This window comes from Eptatretus burgeri, chromosome 16, assembly GCF_056783735.1.
Source record: "Eptatretus burgeri isolate ZD-2024b chromosome 16, Ebu_testis_v1, whole genome shotgun sequence".
Lineage (NCBI taxonomy): Eukaryota > Metazoa > Chordata > Myxini > Myxiniformes > Myxinidae > Eptatretus > Eptatretus burgeri.
In genome coordinates, this window is record NC_140976.1 from 32,661,639 (window position 1) to 32,686,930 (window position 25,292).

A 25,292-nucleotide genomic window follows, 5' to 3' on the forward strand; every position below is an offset into this window, starting at 1 on the left:
CCCTGCATGGCGCCAGCTCCATCTGTACACAGAGAGATGCAATTTTCCCAACTTAGCCCCTCCTCTCGCATTTTACTGTCCAGTTTGTTAAAAATGTCATGACCAGTGAAAGTTCCTTCAAGTGTCGAGCAAAACAACATATCCTCATACATTTTCCCCTCGTAGCTGTATCGTGCAAAAACAAGTAACTGTGCATCACTGGAAACATCCGTTGTTTCGTCAATTTGGAGGGAAAATCTTCCACTTTTGTTCACTCGGTCAATGAGCTGCTCTTTAATGTCATTGGCCATTTCACCAATGCGCCTCACCATTGTGTCATTAGAGAGTGGAATAGTCTCAAGTGTGATAGCTATTTTTTCACCATGCATAGCTCTGGTCATTGCAATTGCTGCTGGGTGGATAAGGCTCTCTGCAATGGTATGGGGCTTTTTGGATTGAGCAACCAGGTATGCCACTTTATATGAAGCCAACAGGGCTTTCACAGGGATTGTAGAGTACTTACGTACAGTCGTCTTTTGGCTCTGTAGTTCTCCCTCCTTACGACGAAAAAATCCAATGGTTTGTCAATGTAGGATGGGTGTTTGGTTTGTAAATGTCTCTTCAATTTCACTGGTTTCAAGCTTTCGTGAGCAAGCACTTCTGAACACAGAACGCACTTTGAATATTCCACTTCATTTTTGGCTCGGCATGTGAATCCGTACTGCAGAAAGTCAGTCTGATATTTCTGACGCTTGTTGGAGGCCAAATCTGCCGCCAACGCCTTACGTTTTTCAGTTGAACTTGTAACAGTTGGCCCACCTTCACATGTGTCATCTTGGTCCGCATCTTGATCTGGCAGACGTTTTTTGACAAGCCACCGATCCATATTCAGCAACCTTGCAGTAGTTAGCTAATGCTAACATTGACTTTCAGCACCCGCCACTGTGCTGTGTGCGCACACACACATACACACACATACACATACACTTTTCACTTGCTGCTCAAATCTGTTTCATAATGACTACATTATAACATTGGTATGGCAGATTTAATTGAAAAATCATTTTCAAAAAATATTTATGAAGTTCTTTATGATATATTTGTTTGTTTATTTGTTTTGACAACCTTCCCGCGACCCCCGAGAATAATGTCGCGACCCCCGCGACCCCCAGGTTGAGAACCATTGATCTAACATGTGGTAAAGTTTCAATTTCCTCCATTGAACGGTTTTCGAGGTACGCTCTCAACACTAGAACTGCCACTTTATAACTGCTGGCAGTGATGACCGGGTACTAAGATGTACCACTTTGATCGGACACCTGAGCCATTATGTCCTCTTTATTCAATTTAATTCAGAATGGGATTTAAAAAAATTAAATTTAAATCAAATGGAAGACCAACTAAAATAGGTACTGCATTGGAGTCATCAGAAGGAACCCAAACAAGCAAAGAGCAAAGATGAAGTCATGAGGAGGAATCTGGATAGGATTTGGGTTTCAGCTGCTACTCCTCTACCCTCAAACCCAACCAGGTACAGCCAAGTGAGCCTTATTAAAAAAAAAGAAGTTAAAAAGAACTCAGATAAAAAAATTAAATAATTTTGGCTGCGAGACCATGCATCCAATAAGGCTTAAATTTAAAACATTTTTTTGCATCACTACTAGAAATAATTTTGAAGTTTCACATCAATTGATGCAGCAGTTCAACAGAAATATATATTTTAAAGATTTTCATTCAATCCAATATAGCTGTCAGATCATGTGACCTATTAATTATTTATGAACATCCTGGTATCCCTAAGGCTTGGGAAACGTGTGAAGTTTCCCCTCAATATTTTTACGAATCTGGAAACCATGCACACTCAACATTCAGGTCCCAAAGTTAGTTATGTCGATAAGTATGTGTACAGTTAGAATCCATCCCCTTCTGTGTAATGGGAATTACATGTGTGCTCTACGGGTTATTTTTTTTAGTTCGGTTTTTTATACATCCACAACGATTACTACAAGATCGATAACAACACCGACGCCATTGCCCACGTGCATTTGACCACGTACGTGGGCGGAGATTTTCATCGCCTCAGCTCCTACTCCACCTCTTGTCCAATCACGCACAGAGGGCGACTTTCCCACGACACCCCAGCCAATCGGGTGATGCGAGCGAGGTTGCCGTCCTTTGACCAATGGGACTCCTCCACTGTGTGAGGGGCAGTCCGCGTGATGTCACCACACCTCCCGGACCAATCAACGGACTTGGCGCCCATTTTGGCCAGTGACAGAGGCGACGAGCGCATTTGCGCGCCAAAACCGTCCAGTGAGGGAGACCTCTGGAGAAGGAGGGGATAATTGTCGGCGTGATCGGATGAGAAAAAAAGTGTTGGAGCTGGTGTTGGTGGTGCTCGTGGTTGGTCGAAGTGTCGGAGTTCATGGTTCCTGAGGTGGTGGTCATGTTGTTGGTCAACCACCCACTCCCTGGTGTTCTGGCCTGCTGGGCGCTCCTTGGTGGTCGCCGGTCTTCTCCTCGGCGCTTGGCGCGAAGCTGACCATGTGGGTTCGGGTCCCTCCACGTGGTTCGCAAAGGAGCTCACAGGCCCTTCAACGACCTGAGCTCCGAAAGTGCGATTGACCAGCCACGCACTCGCGGCCAGGTAGCCAGCCGTTCTGACTCCCAGCCGAACTATCCTCCTCGGCTGGAGAGCCGAATAAAGACCCGGCGGGGCCCATTTCTTTTTTGGGTGTGCGTGTCTGTGTGCGGGCCTGTCTTGTCATGTAGAATTGTGTAAGTGCTTTCTTTTTCTCATTGAACATTACATTTCTTATTCGGATAATTCTGCTCTTTGTGTGCTTCCCTTCCCCTCCCCCCCCCATTGTAAATAAATCCCCTCTTGTTGAATGTCCCAGCTCATCCTTGTCCTTTCTATCATTGGTTTGCCGTGCTGCAAAAGGGAATTAGGAGGCCTCATTGTTGCTGTAATCGTGCAATTGGCCAGCAGGGTTCTGGTACTCTCTGCTCAGGGTATGACTCGGATCCGGCTCGGTAACGGTCCGGATCGCGCAGATCCTGCCGAGGGTGAATTTCGCCGGTAGTTTGGATGACATGGGTATTTAGGTATATTGAAATTGGCAATTGACCCTATCCCACGTGGTCGACCTATTGGCGATCTTCGGTCCGATAAGGGACCCGTGATCTTTCGGGTTTATCTGAAAGGTACGACCAAAATTCCGGGTATTCGATGGAGCCGACTCTACTGCTCCCCCTAGCAGTCGTGCTCGCCACCGAGACCCGGCCCCACAACAATATGTCCAGCCATTCTGGAGAAGATTTTAAAAAGGTTTTAGGGTAAATCTAACATGGTTGCCAAACCATGTGACCTATGACGTCATAGGTGGGGGGAACTTTTTGGTCCTCATGGATAGGCGGTCATACCAGTAAAGTTTTCCCTCGATCTGTTCAGCCGTTTCATGGAAGATTTTTGAAGGTTTTTAATTATATATATATATATATATATATATATATATATATATATATATATATATATATATGTATGTATGTATATATATATGTATATAACAGATGTTTGGTACTACAGAACTTTAATATGGATACAAACAAACACGACATAATAGTGACCGAAGCTTTTCCTGCTGCACTCTTCAGGGTGAAAATAACAGCAAGTGAAGGAGGAAGTGAAGGTGCGTGCTTTATACGCAGGTCTCAATAAGGTCGACGCTGATTGGTTCAACCGTAATGACGTCACGGTTAATCCGAACGCCCATTGGTCGGCTCATCATCTTCACCTCGAGCTCCCATTGGCTGGAGCAGAGTTCGTCGATGATTGACGTTTGCAACTACATCCTGGAGAGAGGGGGGATGGGTTTTCCCGAAGGTCCATTCACCATTTGTTACCGTACTTCCCTTGATCTTTCCATGCTGAAAGAGACAGAGATTGTACAAATTCCTTTTGACGACCTAATATTGGATCGGGGGAAAGGATGAAGGTTGGGATGAAGGAAAGGATAAAGGCAATTCTCGGCAGTATACGCGGTGGGACTCCTACAGCTCCACGACAAACAAAATTGCCTTGATCAATATCCTGGTTAACAGAGTACAGAGGATTTGTTCAACTTGTAATCTTCCTGCTGAAATTGACAAAATCATGATTATACTCGGTGAGAATGGTTATCCTGAGCACATAGTTAAGAGATACATACACAAGTTTCTAAACACGACAACAGATCGGAAGATTAGTCCGGACAAATGTCCAGTCTATGTCAGGATGCCCTGGAAAGGGCAATCATCACGAAGGGTTGAAGTACAAATCAAACATATTGTGTCCAACACGTTTCTGGCTGTGCAACCCCGAGTAATCTTCACCTCTCGCCGTTTGCTGACGTCAGTCAACAAGGATGTGCTACCCACTTCACAAACCAGCAATGTTATTTATGAGTTTAAGTGCGATATGAAGCTCGGTACGTGGGCCGCACAACACTAAGATTGGCTGATCGGATCAAACAACACATCCCCTTGGCGATTCGAAGAAAGATTGTGAGGGTTAGAACACAACCAGTGCGAGCATGTAGAAATATCCAGCAACCACCAGCCACTGTACCTGCTTCATCTGCCATTGAACAGCACCTGGTTGCAAACTCTATCTGTGCAGACCAGTACAATGCAGATATGTTCAGGATATTGAGCTGAGGTCGGAGATCGTTTCATTTACGTATGTTGGAAGCAATCTTCATCCTTACCACCGATCCAATATTATGTCGTCAAAAGGAATTTGTATGATCTGTCTCTTTCAGCATGGAAAGATCAAGGGAAGTACGGTAAAAATGGTGAATGAACCTTAGGGGAAACCCATCCCCCCCTCTATCCAGGATGTGGTTACAAACGTCAATCATCGACGAACTCTGCTCCAGCCAATGGGAGCTCGAGGTGAAGATGATGAGCCGCCCAATGGGCGTTCAGATTAACTGTGATGTCATTATGGTTGAACCAGTCAGCGTCGACCTTATTGAGACCTGCGTATAAAGCACGCGCCTTCACATGCTGCGATTTTTACCCTGAAGAGTGCAGCACAAAAAGCTTCGGTCACTAGTGTGTGTGTGTGTGTGTGTGTGTGTGTGTGTGTATGTATGTATGTATGTATATATATATATATATATATATATATATATATATATATATATATATATATATGTATGTATGTATAGCTGCCGAACCACATGACCGATGATGGCAACAATTTTTTTTTCTGTTGATCAATTTATCCTCAATGATCGTCAAACTGATCCTCGATTATAATTTTTTTTCACACTGATCAGATATAGCATTCTACAAATGCAATTATGATGTCATAATGAAGGTACCTATGAGATAAAAAAAAAAATTCACTTATTCCCCATGGGGAGTACTTGACAGGTGCCAAGTTAAATTTATTTTCCCATGGAGCGGTTTCAGAGATAGAGGTCTAAAGTTTTTCCTTTTTTCCCAAATGGCTGCCACACCACGTGACCTATGACATTATACTTATCATTCAAACATTCTACATTAGTTGTCACACCTATGGTGATAATTTTGTGTAAATACGATGAGCAGTTGCAGAGAAAATGAATTTAAAAGAAAATGTACGTACGTGACCGATTGCTTAACCCTGCTTTTCCTTTCGCGCACAGGATAACAATGCATTTGTAGAACTACAAACCTATGGAACTGCATGACAAAAGTGATGTTTCTCAACTCGGAGGATGCATGCAAAACCATAAAGTTGAAAGATCAAAGCAGACATGTTGAACTGAAAGCTATAAATTCGCTGTTTGCCAGAATGCTGATGATAGCCAAGTCGTCGGCTCGTCGCCCAATCAGCCTTGAAGATCGTGGTTTCAAATCACAAATTCATGGTAAGCAATTGCATTCTGATGAACAGTGATAGCTCCATTATTCCTTGTGTAGGCAAGAGTGAACTCATACGTGTCTGTAATGTATCAGGCAGGGAAAGCAGTTTGAATGCATCAACAATCTTTTATTGTGCTCCACACATAGAAACCTCAGAACCATTCATGAGCCCAGCCTCCTCATGCCGCCATGTTCCCACCTCGTGATAACTGCACTTCCGGTTGATGTCATACACGAATACATGACATCTCCCCCCTCCCATTAAGTGTGAAAATGCATTAAATATGAACACAAGAGAAATGAAGACACTTGTAAATAATACAAAGATCATGAATATATGAGTAACGGCGACAAATTGAGGTGGATAGGCGCCTTTGGAACTCTTGATGATTGTCGGGGTACAAAGCCAACAACGCTGGTGGCGCTGCAATGGCGTTATTGGGGTCAGCCTCAGGGAGTGGTGCAGTACCATCTGCAGCACCAACGTCGCTCTTCACAGATTCAGGGAGTGGCGAGACATCATTTGTGAAGATGACAGGATCACAAGACCGATACCGGACATGATCAAGGTGTCTCCGGATGACTCAATTGTCCTCGAGTTTGATCTTGTAGGACAATGGTCCCTTGTTTTTGTGAACCTTCCCTGGTAGCCAAGCCATTCCGCGACCAAAGTTTTTCACAAACACCGGGTCCCTGGTGTTTATAGAGCACTGTACTGCATGTTTGTCATGATGAAGTTACTGTTTCCACTGATGTTGATGCACGACCGACGCCACATCTGGTCTTAGACAATCCAGTCGTGTACACAAACGTCGTTTCATCAGCAGCTCAGCTGGTGTCACCCCCGTTGTAGTGTGGGGAGTGATGCGGTGAGTGAAAAGCAAACGTGATAGTCTGGTCTGAAGGCTAACACCGTGTATCTAATTTTGACCAGACTTGACGAAACTCACAGAGCTTTCGGGGAGTCCATTTGAAGCTTGATGGTGTGGCATGACCACTCGGCATCCCCACAGCAAGCAGCAATTCTCGACACTTGGTTCATTCTGCCTGGCCTTGTATGAATACAATTCAGGGTCAGCATCGTGCCGAAGGCCCCACCCTTGCCCAGTAGCATGAATGACCTTGGAAAGAAGTGGGTCACACTGAGTGTAGGTCTGTATCTGGTTGGCATCAATTGGGTTGTCATTCAAAAATTCCATCAGAGATATCACGCTGCCAGGTGCAGGGGTGTCAAACACTGTGTCCAGAAGTGGCAGGAGACTCATGGCGTCTGCATTTGAAATTGTGGAGCCAGGTCTGTACGTAATGTCGTAATCATATGCCAAGAGTTAAAGTAACCAACGTATGATCCGAGGTGTTAAGACCTCCGAGGTAGCTTTTGTTGGACCAAACAAACTAATCAGTGGTTTGTGGTCCATGTAAATCGTGAAATGTCGACCGAAGACGTACTGGTGAAATTTTTTAACTCTGAATACAATGCCAAGTCCTTCTTTGTCCAGCTGACTGTAGTTCTTCTCAGCTGGGGACAGTGTATGAGATGCGAATGCGATTGGTCTCTAGGTGCGATCTGGCATGATGTGTGACAAAACAGCACCAACCCCTTACTGACTCGCGTCACATGACAGGACCATATCTTTGTCTGGGTCATAGTGAACTAGTACATTTGAAGACTGCAGCATGTCTTTTAACTTCTGGAAGGTTGATGACTGGAACGTCCCATTTCCAGCTGACGCCGTTTTTTAATAGGCAATACAGTGGGCCAAGCATGGTAGCAATGTTTGGGATATACCTGCTGTAGTACTGCAGCATGCCAATGTAAGCCTTGAGTTCAGCAATGATGGTCGGAGCTGGGGCGTCTTTGATTGCTCTGATCTTCTCTTCAGTGGGATGTAAGCCTTCGGCATCGATACGATGGCTCAAATAGGTCACAGATGGAACCATGAACTCACACTTGTCTCTCCGCAGGCATAGTCCGGAGTCGAAGATAATGCATAGCACACGTTCGAGGTTGTCACGATGATGAAGCTCTGAGCGGCCAGTGACTAGGATGTCATCTTGGTAAACAACGTGTGGTTCAGCAGCGAACAGGCTATCCATACAACATTGGTAGATTCCTGGTGCAGATTTGACACCAAAACTCAGGCGGTTGTATCTGTAGAGCCCCCGGTGCGTGTTGATGGTGAGATATTCTTTGGAATCCTCATCCAGGACGATTTGTAGGTAGCCCGATCTCATGTCGAGCTTGGTGAAGGACTGTCCTCCGGTCAGTTTTGCGTTTCAGTCATCGATTCTTGGTATGGGATATTTGTCCAAGGTGGAACATTTGTTGATCGACATTTTGTAAACTCCACAAAGTCGTATCGATTTGTCTGCCTTCACAACAGGAACAACTGGAGCATCCCAATTTGAGTACTGAACTGACTCAATGATACCTACCTTTTCCAGTCTGGCTAATTCTGCATCAACCTACTCTTGCAAGGCAAGAGGAACTGGGCGTGCTTTGCAGAAAATTGGCTTCACATATTTCTCAACATTGAGCTTGGCAGTGAAACCCTTCAATGGCCCGAGTTCATCCTTGAAGACGTCTGGGTATCTCGCGAGGAGGTGCTGTAGTACCGTTGGTGGCTTGGAAGCCTGCAGTCAATGGATGTGTTCCCAATTGAGTTTGACAACATTGAGCCAATTTCATCCGAGAAGTATGGGTCCATCCCCGGGGACGGTAAAACGTTGTAATTGGTGAGTGTGGTTGCCGAAGGTTACTGTGACATCACACGACCCGTGTCTACCTCCATTTCCACAGTCCGCCCATCTATATCTACGATAACTAGTATAGGAGTAGACTGTCTGCCAGACTTTGTGTGGAGAAGATCATACGACTTAACACTGTGGCTGTTAGGGCTGTCTCCATCAGTCATGTCTTCCTGGTTATGCTCTGAGTCAAGGAAGTGGGTTTTGCATTCATCTCTCCTTGCCCTACGTTTTCAAGACAAGCACGCAGAGGCAATATGACCCACCTTGTGGCAGTAGTTGCAAGCGGAATTCTTGAAACGGCACGTAGTGGGAGAATGCTCACCATTGCAGTGGAAACAGCATTTACCTGCACCAGCCACCAAGCAGTTTCCAGGCGTTTTGGCGTCAGATTTTCTGGTTGGATGTTGTTCCACGCGATTGACAGATGACAGGTCAGCTCCAGGCTGGTATGCGATGAAGCGAGTAATATCTGCAGCATTTTTGGCTGCACACTCCATTGCAATAGTGATGTCCTTAGCACTGGAAAATGTCAGAGTCCGTTCAGCAAGTAGGCGCCGGCGAATTGTTCCACTCCCACTACGAGCAAGTCCCTTAGCATGTCGTCGAATGTAGCACCAAACTGGCAATGCTGGGCAAGGTGTTTCAGGTGAGCTATGAATGCCGAAATGGACTGTCGAAGTTTAGCTACACATGTAAAAATTAAATCGATTCACAATGACTGAGGGTGTGGGTTCACAGTGTTCCTTCATAGCGCCCACAAGCTCGGTGTGTGTTAAATCCATTGTGGTCCTGGGCATGGCGAGATTCTTCAGAATCGTAAACGTCTCGCTGCCATATACCAACATCAGGATTGCTTTCTTCCTGGCATCATCCTCTATGCCGTTAGCTTGTTAGTAATACTGTAGACGCTCAATGTACGCCTCCCAGCTTGCTTCACGTGGGTTGAACTCGTCAATACGGCCAAGGGACATGGTGATCGAGTAGCGTATGCAGGGAAATATCGAGTTGGTAGGCCAACAGCGAACTGCAATAGCTCAGCTTTCTTTCCATGCGCTTACCAGAATCCAATCCTCATCGCCATGTAATGTATCAGGCAGGGAAAGCAGTTTGAATGCACCAACAATCTTTGATTGTGCTCCACACACAGAAACATCAGAACCATTCATGAGCCCATCCTCCTCATGCCGCCATGTTCTCGCCTCGCAATGACCGCACTTCCGGTTGATCTGATACATGAATACATGACAGTGTCCTTGAAGACTTTGCAGTTCATAATGAAGATGAACCTGAAAGAGAAGTGACATCTGTCGATTTACAGAAACACTGACTTAACTCTTGATGGCAGTCAGTGGTTGATGAACTCATGCCTTCAATGTCAAGCAAAACCTGCAAAGAAGTGGGAGAGGCCTATGCAGGGATCATACAAACCAGATGCAAGAGCTGTGAAGGTGGTCGTCTGATCTTTAATAATCATGTCAGACAACTCTATTTAGAATATCACCAGACGTTGCCATTGGGACTCCCACTCTGAGCAACTGCTTACCATGTTGTCGATACAATACCTATTACTGACTCGAAGGTATTCCTAGCCAACGATGAAAGAAAATACTCCCTCATTCTATACCTAGCAGAAAAACCAATCAGCTAAAGATACCAATGGTTTCAGTGACGAGTTTGCATGAACAAAGCAACATGGAAGATTCTCAACCATCAACAAGTGTTGGCACACATAAGGAAGCTGACACACTTATGATGTTACATGCACCAGAGATCTGTGCAACAGGAAAAGGCATACACATCATGACACAAAACAGATGTGTTGGTTCTTGCTCTGTGCAGACTCCTGGTTCTTGGTCCTCAGACGACTATGTTGATGGAAACTGGTGAATGTCGAAGACAGGTGTTGTTAAAACCAATCTATGATGGTCTTGGCCCATCAAAATCTGCAGCCCTTCCCGGATTTCACAATCTAATCAAGTGTGATACATGTGGACATCTATGAGGTAAAGGTAAAAAGACTGCTTTCAAGGTTTTCAATGAAGTGACACCAGCTGAAATCACTGCATTGGCCCAACTTGGAACTGAGGAGACACCATTCATCAATCATCTCTGGGTGTGAGCCGTTTCTGTGCCAGCTGATGAATACCAAAATTGACTCCGCAAAAACATCTGGAGAGCTCAGGTGGAAACGTTTCAAGAACCAGTCTGATAGTCAGGGTATAGACAAGATCCCCCCCAACTGCTGGTAAATGGCACCAGAATTTATTCAGCTCACATGCAAGCATTTATTTGGAACCAATAGATCCAGTTATTGGAGATGCTTGCAAGCTGGGCTGGTCAGATGCCACAGATGGTACAATAGTTCCTGTCCTGTCTGAAGGCTGACAGCACCTGAATCTGTGGTTGAGCTCGTCAAGTGTGGCTGTGGGGTCAGCAAATGTTCCGCACGATGCACCCGTATGCAGAACAATCTCACATGTGCAGAGATGTGTAACTGCGAAGCTGATGACAACTGCACCAACAGTGTATATCGAGATCAGCAACTGAAAGATTCAGATGAAGATCATTAAATCATAATTTGATGACATTGGTACAACTGTAAAAGTTATTGCATTATGTATCCCCAGAAATGTAGATTTGGACATAAACATTGTCTTGCTTGTTCTGGCAGCTGAGATATTGCAAAAATGTACTGAAATGGTGGTCATTTTGAAATTGATGTGAAAATAGCCCAACCCAGACATTTTCGATAATAACCCTTTTATGCACTACATGCTTTATATGATTGTCTTGTGTCTGCAGAAATAAATTCTTATAAATTCACCCACGTTGAACCCTGTTTTTCATTAGGTCAAAGTATATGACCTGTTCCAAAACTGTAAATCATGCATTTTCCAGATGATGATGATGATGATTCACAAATACTGTCCTCTTATTTATGGTATAAAATGTTGTGAATACTTTCTGATAGATATAAAATAATAAAATAAAGGACTGTTACTCATTGCTGGAACATATTTCTTTTAAAAATGTAAATATTTTATTTAAAATATTGAAAATTTTATTGAAATATTTTCGGGTATTTTTGTATAAATAAGTGTAAGACGCTTGATTTTAATCATCATATGGACACATTATACACCATTTTGTTCCAAAATATACAAGTATTATGATTTAATCCAATAATGTTTAATTTATTAATTATTTTATTAATTATAATTAGTTTTTTTTCCCCTTCCCCTATCACTTATAGGCCACCATACCTCAAGCACACAGGAATTTGACAGGAAGTCACAGCAGATGAGTTAGAAATTATGTAAACCTGCACCAACAGATCTGTAATAATGCGCTTCAGATTTGTCTAAAACAGTCGTTTCTAAGTAAAATCAACAACAGGTGTTTATTGCCCTTTATCTTTAAGCCATGTAGACTATTTGTCACAATTATTCTCTTCTTTTTGTTGCTTAATTAACTTCTATTATCACCACTGTTTTTACAGTGTGTGATAATAGAGGATTAATTATTAAAGTCATATGGACCAAGCTCCACATGTCTTTTTTTTTTACGTACTATGGCCCATAAGTGACCAAATACAAGTTGTAGAGCGAAAATTACTAACCATAAATCTCACTCTAATTACCAAATAAACATATTAAAATGATATTGTTATAAATCTGTCTGTCAGTGTAAATCCAGATTTGTTTTTGTTGAGTGCCCCTTTAATTTATATACAACTTTCCATTTATTACTGTGTAACATTTTGATATGCAGGAGAATGTGCCGATTCAAGTACAGTCCTGTTCAGTTTTTTTGGTTTACATTACCTTTGTCTTATTGTTGTATGTTATAATAAACTGTTTTCTAATTTGGTGCAAATAAGAAATTGACAATCATGGCTGCCCCAAGCAAAAATATTTGTGAAATATGTTTGTGCAATGTGTGTGATGGCGCCAGTGACAGCGGTAAAGTTTTGGGTCAGAGGGACTTTCAATGCTGATACAGGTTTCCAAAGACCGTGAAGATGAGTTCAATCTTAAGCTGTCATCTTCAGACAAACAATATGCACATGATAATTGTTACAGAAATACAACTTAGCATGAAACATTGCACAAGCTCTTAATACTGACATTTCCAACAAGAGAAGGGATTCTCCTGTTTCTACATTGAGATCTGCGTCTCGCCCATATAACTATCAAACACACTGCCTCATATGTGTAAAGGAACTTAACTTAGGTGCTGCTCAGCGGCACCCAGAATGCTGCTGTCAGATCAGTAGTGTTGAGATTATTAGCAATGATAAAAAAGTAATATTCAAGAAAGTCTACTAAATATATGTGGAAAGCGAACTGATACCCTGGCAGTAAATGTCAAAGCAAGGATAATGTTTGCAGGAGATATTTGTTCTGTTGAGGCCAAATATCATCAAGTGTGCATGCGGCATTTATGTCTAGCAGAAACATTTCATATTTTACAGATGATCCAAGAATAAATGTCCAAAACCTCAACACAGTCAATGATGACGTATTCGGTAGTCTGTGCATGGTTAATCAAGCCAGAACAACAAAATTGCCAATTCACAGTACATGATCTATGTGCACAACTGACATCTTATTTGATCCAGCATAAACCACTTAAAATACCGCCTCTTTCAACACTTCGGAAAAAGGTGACAATAGCACAGGTTGAAGGCAGAGCGAATGTGGTTACGCTAACTGATAGAGCTACATCTATTTTGCATGACTCCTATGCAGTCAATCAGTGATGATGAAGAGGAAAACGTCAGGCTGGCAAATTGGTTGGGTCCAACATCATGCAAAATCTAGAGAACATAGATCAGCCAACAGATGTGTATCCAGCACCTTTGAGTACAGACCTGGAAAAACTAGAAGCTAATGTCCCAGAGACACTGAAACATCTCATTGCAACTATATTCACAGAGTTCTGCACTAAATCAGCAAGGATTAAAAAGAAACTTTTGCAGGTCTCTATATGCCATGTAATACTGCAAGCAGCTGAAAAACAGTCCTTCATATCTCCTCCACTGTTATCCATTGGACTGTTCATCTACCAGTCGACAAGATCCAGGGTGTTTCTTGATGTGCTTTCTTTCCTGGGACTCTGTGTTTCGTATGACCAAGTAATGGAATTTAAAAGATCAGCAGCTGTGAAAAATGTGTTCAAAAGCTTCCTGCTGGTATTGTAGAGAAAGACAAAGGTGGAGGGTTTTGCCAGTGTGTGGTAAACAATTTTAACTACAATGACTACACCATCTCTGGACAATATGAACAATATGACAGTATTAAAATCACAGGGCACATGCACAGGATAGTGTATACTTATCATGCTTAAAGACCAAATACATTATTTAAGGGGTTATGCATGAGTTCATTTAGGGATGTGATGTACTATTGTGTAAAATTAGATGTAAACTTTTTCAGTGTGACTTTGTGTTTAGTCTGTCAATGTTGTACAGGTTAATGTGATATTAAAACATGATCGTTGGCCTGGAGTTTGAAAAGTAGACACAACTATACACTTCATATAATATGTTATCATTGTTGTATGATTATAAATATTTACAGGATATGCATTATAATTCAGTATGTACTATACATTAAAACTCAGGGTGTGCATATCTAGAAGGTGAAACATTAATGATCTATACATTTCACTTCAATTTACACCATCATGAGAAACTCATAAATATGTGAAGATTTGTACAGCATGCACTTGATGCAAAATTCAGTACAACTTTTTAACGTTCAACTTTCTAAATTAAGCAGATATTAGCCACAAACTCGGTACAGGTACACAATATTTGATGTTTGTGTTTGCTATTAATTTCATTGATAAACTAGAGGGGCACGTGGTAGAGTGCATACTCCGCCACGTAATGCCTGATCCACGAGAACATATCGGGCCCATTACATTTTTGAAACATCATGCTATACAGTACAATATCGTTTTTGGCCCTATCTCTCAATGATGAAGAATCACTTAAAAAATTAAAAAATTGTCGTATCCAGATCCAGATTCATATCTTTACCAAAATCGAATCTATTCATCATGGTCACACACCCAACCTGTCCACCAAGTTTCATCTGGATCCGCCCACAACTTTTTGAAATATCCTGCACACAAAGAAACAAGCAGACAGACAGACAGAAAGGGGTGAAAACATAACCTCCTTCACCTTCGGTTGTGGAGATAATAAGATGTTAAAAACACAAATATGGTTATTATTGAAAATGTGTAGGTCATTGTCAATTTATACTGCACTAATAGGGGTTATGTTAAAAAAAATTTGAGCCAACCCCAGTTTTGTCGTATAGCATACAAGACTGTTAAAAATATTGATTCCACGAATGTAGTAAACACAAGCCGGTAGGCGACGATGATTCGCGGGCATTATTGAACAATGCCACGATAGGTACAATTGAGTTAGTAGAAGGTTTTGAGGAAGCCTTACCGTAAAAACCTATCTCTTCCGTTAAAATTGACCAAATCAAATCGGATTTTTTATATGTTGTACTTATGGACACTACGCACAGCTTCGAGGAAATGAAATTGCGAGAAAAAAATCGAGAAAAAAATAAATAAATCAAAAGTTCAAGTGGGAGTGGCTCTGCCCACAAGGGGCGTGGGACGCCCCTCATACAAAAAGACACAACTAGACCATGATATGTAACTTGTGTCCAAGTTTCATCAAGAACGCATCAAACATCACGGAGCTATGCTCTGGAGAGTCACAAACAGACAGACAGACACACAGACACAATGAAAATAGTGGTCACTGCTGGCACCCGCGAACCAATTGTGGTCACTGCTGGCGCCCGCGAACCAATAAATGCAACATTGCATAATGACCTACACTCTCCACCCGTTCGTGAGCCTCACAAACTTGCGACACTAACGACTGCTAAAATACCAACCCAATAATCACATAAAACAAGAGCAATTGACATTTTGAAGCAAACCAACCTAATGATCAAATACAATATGAGCTATTCACATATTCACATTTACTTGAGATATATTGTCACTTGGATGGAAATCACTTGATAACTGCAACCAAAGTGGTTACCAACCACACAAGCTAATTACTCCTCCATATAAAATTAAAATACATCTAATGCTCCTATGTATAAAAGTGAAAATGTGGGATTACTGCCCACAGCTAAATAGTGTCAGCTGCTGCACTGCTTCACACAGTATCAGTCAGTTTACAAGCTTGAGAAACCTCTTTGGCAATGTCAGTATTTAAACCCCCACCCACCCCACTCCTTGTCCCTCAAGACTTTAGGACCCATAAGTGTTGTGCGAGTGCAGGCAGAAGAACAGTTTGGCCGCATGGGTAGCTGGACAATTGCAGGACGATATTGGCAGTTCACTGATAGCATTTGGCACACCCCTGTCTTGCCACCAGCTATCACTATCTCTCTCCCTGCCTCCGATTCATACCCAGACTCAGACTGCTCTGACTCTCAGCACTCCCTAATATAGCTGCATCATCCAAATAAAGCAGGAAAATATTGGCTTGTCGGACCACTTGCGGCTCCAATGTTACGTCGACTGCACAAGGATATGAGCACGAGCACACAAACGCCTGCCTGTCATATTTAATGGAAAAGCCGACATCTGTGTTTCCTTTTCCTTTTATGGGATAAATGAAACTCAGATATCAGTTTGTTGTGACAGCGGAATGGATAAGGATATTATCAGCCAATTAAAGATTGTGATCGAAATTTCCATGCCGGGATTTAAGCATGATGTACTGAAAAGTGGAACAAGATACGGATGATATGATGTTCATATTACAAATCATGCCGTGAGTTCTCTGCATATAAGTGCATTGTTTTATTTTCACTTGCAGGGAGTAGGCAACACTGCTCATTGGTAATATCTATTTGCCCATCCCAGGCACTCCACTCAAACTTAGTGATGGCACCAATGTTTCAGGGTAATTATATTACTTTACTCCATTAATTTACTTCTCTCAATATATTTCATTAATCCAGCACCCTTTTAATGTAAGATCCTTTGTTTGTGTGTCTCCCCATTTGTTAGCATTTGTTGTTGGAGTTTCACAGGCAGGATGTTGCATCAATGGGTATGCGGTCCTGCAGGTCAGGTCAGGTATGGGAGCATGCGCTGGAGCAGCGTGTCATTGCATCCACTTTCTGCTGGTACTCCAGCGGCCTCTGTCTGGCCATCGCCCAGGCAGATCCCTGGCCCATCCCCATCTCCTTAAGATGCTGATCAACCTGCTGCAACCACGAGGCACATGGTTGGCCCATTGGCTTCCTCCACTCATGAGGTACCCTCATTGAGAGATTCTGGTGAGCAGGATCAGCGTCAGGAAAACGAGACATGTCCATAAAGTGGCACCTGATGCTGACAGACTATGTAGGTAACAAATCTCATTTTAATATCTTACAGTAACCACTTGTTGGACACAAAGTCTGACCAGCAATAGCCAAGGATTCTCTGAAGAGACCTGGTACCAAAGGAATTAAGTCTCTGTCTCAGATCCCTGATCAAAGTCCAACTCTCACATCAGTAGAGCAAGACTCGAAGCACCAAGGACCTGCACAGGTCCCAACAGTGCCACACCCCATGATCCAGTGAATCCATGACTCCCCAGGCCCGACCCAGATGTCTCTTGACATCTGGTGCACAGCCAGCGGTGACATGAATATGACTGCCAAGGTAAGTGAATCTCTCCGTGCCCTCAACAGCCTCACCACAAACAGGCACAGACAAAATAGCAGAATCCAATATGTGAGTTTTGACCCAGGAAACCCATAATCCCAGTTGATCCGACTCCCCATTCAGCACCTTGAGGGCCAACAAAAGGATATCCAGAGTCTCCGGAAAGATGACTGCATCATCTGCGAAATCAAGGTCAGAGATCTTGACATTCCCAAACAATGCACCGCAGCTTTATCTCTGCGACATCCTCCCTAGAATCCAGTCCATACAAGTGCTGAAAAAGTGTGGGGGGCAGTACACACTCCTGACAAGCTCCAGTACCAACTGGAAATAAGTCAGAGATGGTAGCACCACATCTCACAGCACTCAGTCCCAGAGTATAGTTCAGACATCAGATTGATCAGTTTTGGTGGCACCCCATGAAGACAGAGAATCCACAAGAGGGCATCCCGATTTATTGAATCGAACGCTTTGCAGAAATCACATTGGCTGCAAGCAGCCCCTGCCGAAACTCATCTGTGTTCGTTGAGGACCTGAAGAGCAAGAATACGGTCAATCGTTGACCTCTTTGGTGTAAAGCCTGACTGATCTGGGCACTGATGCTCAAGCAGATGGTGGCGAACCCTCTCCAGAATTATCCGAGCAAAGACCTTGCCCAGCACTGAGAGCAGTGTCACCCCTCGGTAGTTTTTGCAGTCCTGGCAATCACCCTTCCCTTTCCAGAGAGGGACAACAAGGCCCCTCTTCCAGTCAGTTGGGATGATGCCTGTGTTCCAGGTAAAGTGCAGAACTGCATGTAATGACACAAGCACAGCATGCATGCCACAGATCACAGGAGCTTTACCCCATTTCAACCGGTTCACCGCAGCCTGTGTTTCCACAAACGAAGGTGGATCACAGTTGATTGGAGGATCAGCAATAGGGAAAGGAAAACCCAAGAAATCCAACTCAACAGCTGGTGGGTCGGCGTGGTACAGCCGCTTAAAATAACCGGCTCAGTGGGCCTTCTGTCAATTGCCCACCACCATCTGCTCTCACTGCAGTGCACTCACTGAGCGACGGGCTTGGACGAATGCAATGGACAAATTCCTCTGTAAGCAGGATGAGAATCACTTTGCCGTAGGTGATGCTGTACCTCTTCACAGATTCCTCGCACATCGGCCTCCTTGTCCACCCTTAGTGCACGTACAGTTTTATGCCTCAGCTCTCTGAACAGCTCAGCTCTGCCATTAAGCCTGGCCCTGCGACTGATCAATGGTATCCAGTGTCACTTAAGAGACAAAATTCTTCTTTACCTGAAGCTGAGTTCCAAGACGTCCACCGGCAACATCAAGGATGGTGGTCTTGAAGGCACTCCACAACTCTTCAGGATTTCCCGAAGCACGCAGACCCCCCAAATCCCCACTCAGTCCATTCGCAAACATCTCAGCTACCCTCTCATGCTTGAGCTTGCCAACATCCAACCTCGGCTGGGATGGTACCATACTCCCGGATTTCAGCTGCAACTTTAGAGTTGCTACAAGCCTGTGGTGGGTATTGAGGAACTGAGCACTCCGGTAGACTCTGCAGTCCTGGATCATCCTCCAACGACCATCAACAAGTACATCGTCAATCTCCTTTGCCACAATACCAGCGTTGGAATATCATGTCCAGCGATGAGCCTGTGGGTGCTGAAACCATGAACCAGCTACCCTAATTCCACGACTTATTGCAAAGTCAAGGAACTTAGTGGTATTCTGGTTCACACTTCCCGACCTATGGGGACCAGTACACATCTCATAACCATCCCTGTCAGTGTCCGTCGTTGTAGTGAAATCCCCCAAAACTAGAAGTGTATGTTTACTGTATGTTTACTCCCGTGCTTTTCCTCCTATTATCAAGGAATGGAGATCTTGTAGGCTTTGCCCCAATCCCGTCATCCAGTGAGCTGCCCTGTGATGAAGGGAAGCATCACAGGCGGTACTCCCACAGAGTGGGTTTTCAGTTTTCTTTGCGTTTTTTGTGTTTCGCAGAATGAAGTGTTTTCCGGTGGCTGGAGTGCAAATCCGAAAAAAGTAACCCAACTGCAAGAGGACGTCCGCAGACATAGTTGGGCACTAGATATGGATGGCTGTTAGCTCACAAGGAGCTCCTCCGCTCTTTGTTATGTTTTGTTTTTAATCCTGCTGGGTGGCCATATCCATACACCCTCCTTACCAGGAAACCTAGTGGGGGAGAAGGTTTAGTCACCAACAACCCGACCACGAAACAGGTTAGTACAGGTTTACATGGTACTTGTAGCAAGTCATAGATCTAATCTGGCCTGACCTGACATTAACATTAATCTGGATGTCACACCTGCGAACATTCTTCGATGAATAATAAAGTTCCTTTCGTGTATTTTGCAAGAGTTGGCCATTCTTGGGTACCGACCTGGCCAAATTCCAAATTATTGTGCTAATATACAGGAATTTGGTATTTTGCACAGCCTTGACCCTGAGAAATGAGACAACCATCAGCCGTGTTCTGAATACACTCAGAATGGGATCTGTGAGATCACCGGCCTGCAGCTTCACAGCATTGCACAAGGTAATTGCAACATAGATAAAGGACGTATGGCCCATTATATTGTTACGGCCTGGGGTTCGATATGAGGGGAAGCTCTCGAGTTCCTCCTGAACACTGAGGCAACCAGCCACGGAAAACTCTGTGGCTCGGTAGGTTGCCAATCAACCACAAACACCGATTGGTACCACCAATCCTAGCAGTGTTTTCACGACTTTGAGTGTTACTTTACCTTTGGACAACCGCACCAAGGGGGTTTTGTGCCCGCAGCGCACACTCGGGTTATTACCAAGCGATACAGTGAGTGTACGCTGGCTAACAAGAGCAAACCACGTGGAGAAGAACTTCCCGGCTAACGCTACGTACGGATTATGTGGACCAATTGAGGAAAAGATGCTACGAACTGGGTACATTTACAATACAATAAATTTATTATTAACTCGAAGGACACTCAGGAGGGCACATACTTCTGCCTGTAATGTCTGATCCATGAGAACAAAAGTGGCCCAACACATTTTTGAAATATCATGCAATATATCGTTTTTGAGCCCTATCTTTCAGTGGTGAACAATCACTCAAAAATTCTAGTCATCGGATCCGGATTCAGATCTTCACCAAAATGAAATCACTTTGTCGTGGTCACACACCCAACATGTCCATGAAGTTTCGTCCGAATCCGTCCACAACTTTTTCAGATATCGTGCTATATATTGGTTTAGCCCTCTCTCAATGGTGAAGAATAACTTTAAAAATTATCCGATCCAGATCCTCACCAAAATTGAATCAATTCTTCTTTTTCACTAATTCTTCTTCTTCTTTTTTTCTTCTTCACTTTTTCACGTGTTCACTAAGTTTCATCTGAATCCGTCTGCAACTTTTTGAGACATCGTGCTGTATATCATTTTTGGCCCTTTCTCTCAATGGTGAAGAATCACTTAAAAATTTCTCGTAGTCGGATCCAGATACCTGTCTTTACCAAAATTTAATCAGTTTGTCCTGACATACACTGAACCTGTCCGAATAATTTCATCCGGATCCATCAACAACTTTTTGAGATATCCTGTACACAAAGAAACAGACAGAAAGGGGTGAAAACGTAACCTCCTTCACCTTCGGTGGCAGAGGTAACAAGAACTGCACTCTTCGACAATGCGGTGCAATGAGGACACCCCCTTCGGAGCATGGACAAAAGCATGCTGGGCTCAGTGGAAAACCATGGAATTGAAAGATAACAAGGAAGCTCAAGTTCAGGGGTTTTCTGCAAGTGTGGAAAATCTGAGCTTCTCATTTCCACCTCATCAAGCTGAGTTTTTCGAACTGGATTTGTCGTTTTTATGTTATTGTGTCTTGTCTAGGTGTTGCTGGTGTATCTCGTGCAATATTACATGTTAATTCATAAGTTGTTTTGCTTTTCGTTTCGTTTCTTTTCATACTCTTCAAGTCCTGAGAAGGCCTATCCTCAGATAGAAAGTGAAAATTCTTTGTTTCCGTATTCCTCGTTTTGGTTCCTTCTTCCCTGGTATCCCTCTTCCATCTCCTCAACCTCACCCTCTCTCCTTTCCTCACTTCAAAAAATAAAAATAAAAAACAAACAAAAATCTTAATTTAATTTCACCCCATAACGTTTCTCAGTTCTATTAAATTTCTTACATTCCCCCCCCCCCTCATCCCCTTCTCTTCTCTTCAAATGGAATCTGCATTCAATATAAAACCTTGTTGTTTAAAAAAACATCATTTTAAGAATGCATTTCAACCTTTGTTTCTCCTTCACAAATGCTGTACATGTTTTGCTTCTTCACCACAATATGTCTCTTCCTCTCATTAAAAGGATTATTTTTCTGAGGCTTTTGTCTGTCCTGTACCTAGTCCAAAAACCTCTCCGCTCCACCCCTCCACCCTCGCCCCCGCTCATACAGCGCAGCATTTCTCCTTGCATTTAACAAGCGTGTTAATCCCCTGTCCCATGATCTTTATCTCCGTCTGTGAAAATTATGAATATAGAATCAGGAAAAGCAACCACCCCCACCCCACCCCATCCCCTCAAAGCTTCATGTCCCCCCTTTCTGTCTCTCTCCTCACCCCACCCTCTTAATGCTTCCCCCACACCTCACCCTCCAAATCCTTCCCCCACATCTCACCCTCCAAATCCTTCCCCCACATCTCACCCTCCAAATCCTTCCCCCACACTCCACACACTCAAACACCCCCCCACACCCTACATACTCAAACCTCCCCCTGCACCCCACACACTCAAACTTTCCCCCTCATATAACCCACCAAGAAGCCTCATCTTGCCCCCACAAAGCCTCTCCCCACCATCCTGCACCATCCCAATGTCTCCTCCACTCCTATATCTCACTGTGTGGACCTCAAACATCTGAGGTGTTTGCTCTAACCTGACAGATCTCTCAATCCAGGCCACAGCCGATAAACCAGACATCATCTGTTTAACAGAATCCTTCCTCCTATAGGAGATGCTCGACTCTTTGGTGTCTCTCCCTGGTTACTGTCTATTCCGATTTCATAGGCCTGAACCATGCCACGGTGGTGGAGTTGCTCTTTACATCAATAACTCAATTTCTCACTGCCCTTTTACTGATCTTACACCTCCCATCCCCCAGGAGTACCTCTTGCTGCGACTTCACCTCCGCTTCCACCTCTTGTTCATCTGTGTGTTATCCTGTTCCCCGAACAGTGATGACTCCGTATACTTCTCTCTCTCAGACAACATGGAGAAACTTTTAACCACTCATCCCAACTCTCTCTTCCTCATATGTGGTGATTTCAATTGTCACCATGCAACTTGGCTGGATGCTGGCACCTCTCTCACCAATCATGACACTTTAGCAATGGAATTCTGTGACTCCATGGGACTGACTATCTGTGAACTTTCCAACCCAGATTTCACCAAATGCCAAATTGTCCCTGCTGGACTTGGTAATTACTAACTTTACCACAAATGTCTCCTGCTCTTCCTCTGCTCCAATTGGTTCTTCTAATCATGTGCTTGTGAAAGTCAACATCCCTCTGGCTATTCTCAGAGAACTGCCTCAATGCTGGCGAGTGTGAAATTTCACTCAAGCAAAGTGAAATTTCACTCTCTTCCAATGGTGCCATGGCCGACTCCATTCATAAGAAGGCCGAATGCCTCATTTCTGTGTTTGCTTCCAAATCTTGTGTCCCCCAATCCTTCCCTCTTGGGATCCAGTCTTCCCTGTCGTACCCAACTGTTCTTGGACTCTGTCTTTTGCACCTGAGAAGGTGGAGAAAGTTATTTTAACCCTCGACTCTGGCCCTGCTACTGGACTGGACAGTATCAGTTCACATGTCCTAAACACCTGCTCCTTTCTCTGTCTTTTTCACCCTGTCAATTGTCCAAGGTCATTTTCCATCTGCTGGGAAATCTGCCAATATCACTGCACAACATAAAATGATGCAATTTTTTTCCCCTCCATTACAGACATATCAGCTTACTTTCAATCATCATCAAGGTCATGGAATCCATCATCGCAGTTCATATGAAAATCTTCCTTTTCTCCAACAACCTCATCTCAGATCACCAATTTGGTTTCAGACCAGGTCATCCACCTTGGACATGCTGCTTCTACTCGCCCAACAATGGATGGAAGCCCTCAAAGTCCTATTCCTGATCTTCATCAATGATCTCTCGCTCTCTGGAAAATCCTCTTTATCTATTGGCTGATGACTCCACCTTGTGCTGTGACATCCTTCATTCTCTTCCCTCTCTTCACACAATGATAAAAAAATCACAAGCTGGTCAACACACTTGGAATATGTCTTTCATTCCTGATAAATCTCCCACTCTCACTATCTCTCACCAAAAGGACCGTCTGGCAACCCCCCCCCCCCCATATACTTTCTTAACAATCCTCTTGAGGAGGTTCAGCCATTCAAACTCGGTCTCCTTATCAACCATTTCCACATTTCCAAGCTGGTCTCCAAAGCCAGTCGCCAACTGGGCATCCTCCGTCATGCAACGTCATTCCTTGGCACACCTGGACTCCTATCCACCTACAAGGCCTTTACCTGCAGCTTGATGGAGTATATACTGCTCTCCCCTTTGGGTTGGCACCCCTGTCTCATATCTTGTTCAGCTTGACAATGTGGCAACCTAAGCCTTCTAGATTATTGGAATCTCCCAAGCTGACGCTGACTCTTTGGGCTTATCATCACCGCAGGTGGTATCGCTGTGTTTTACCACCTCCTTTCTGGTCTTACACCCTCTGCTTGTTCTGTGCTTTCCACCTCCCCCCCTTCCCCCCAGGTTTTCTGCAGTGCACACACAACCCCCTTCTGGTGAAACTCCCTAAATACAGGATTACTACTCGACTCACCTCCACTCATTTGTTCCTCTTTTTCCCATTTGTGGATCCAATTTCACATCCTCTTCAATCTCATTCTTCCTTCCAGGTATTCAAGACAGCTGTTCAGATTATCCTCAATCCAAATCATGATCTTTTTTACCCTCATTACACCCCCCCCCAACCTCAACCCCGATCCTGCCTCCTTCCAAATTTCCAGCTTTTCCTCCTGAGAGTTTCCTTCTGTATCCATCTTGTCCACCACATGCATCCACTCCTGCACCCTCCCCCATTCCTCCCCACATCCAGTTTATCCCGCCTCCCTCTTTCTTTGCTTTCGGTTATCCTGTTGGTGTTTCGGTGTCCCCCCTCTTTCTGCTGTTCCTTTTGTCCCGTGCGTCCCGATCCATTCAATACAAGAGCAGGTATTCCTCTCCACAGGGGGTGCGCTTCCTCCTCTTCATGCACACCCTCTTCGCACCATTCATGAAATCTTTAATCCCTAAAAAATGTCCATCCATACACCTCATTACCTCTTCGCTCATTCCTCACTCACTCATAATTTCATCAGGACGAGAAGAGGAAGAAGGAGGAAGGCATCGAATCAAAGGTCAGCTAATTAAAAAGAAAAAGAAAACCTCGTCAATTTAAAATGTCTTCTAAATCCTTCTAACTCCAGTCGTCTCCTGTGGGTCTGCCTGCTCGGTCTTGCATCTGAATTTCCATTCCCTCTGGGCCCACATGAATTCCCCAAGGAAAACTCAGCCTCAGCTACCACGCCCAACGTACTTGCGGTGGAACTCGCCGTGAGATCCACAAGGAGATCCTGCAACCGCGGTAGCCACGCTCCCTGTGGTCATGCCCACCGCACGAGGCTCCGTGCACGCTGCAGCAGCACAGCCTGTATTCTCATTTCCTCTATATTCTTTGGCCACTCGCTCTCCAATAGGAAGGCAACTCTCTTTCCTGTTTCCTTTTTGATTTTCTCAGCAGAAGTTCAACATTATATATCTTCAGGACTTGTTCAGATCTCAATCACTGTCACCACTGAGCAAAGCCTGGAGTTGGTCTCAGAGTTAAGGTGGCTGG

General features: G+C 43.9%; 1 protein-coding gene across 1 annotated transcript in view; it reads right to left on the bottom strand.

Moving 5' to 3' along the window:
• Positions 1-25,091, bottom strand: part of LOC147010830 (integrin alpha-X-like) — a 217,548-nt gene extending 192,457 nt beyond the window's left edge. The window contains exons 1-2 of the mRNA XM_085859953.1: positions 24,993-25,091; positions 14,672-14,756 (exon numbers count right to left, since the gene is read on the bottom strand). Of these exons, the coding sequence (XP_085716079.1) occupies positions 14,672-14,726 (55 nt within the window). The 5' untranslated portion in view covers positions 14,727-14,756; positions 24,993-25,091. The remainder of the gene's footprint in view (positions 1-14,671; positions 14,757-24,992) is intronic.
• Positions 25,092-25,292: the final 201 nt, after the last annotated feature.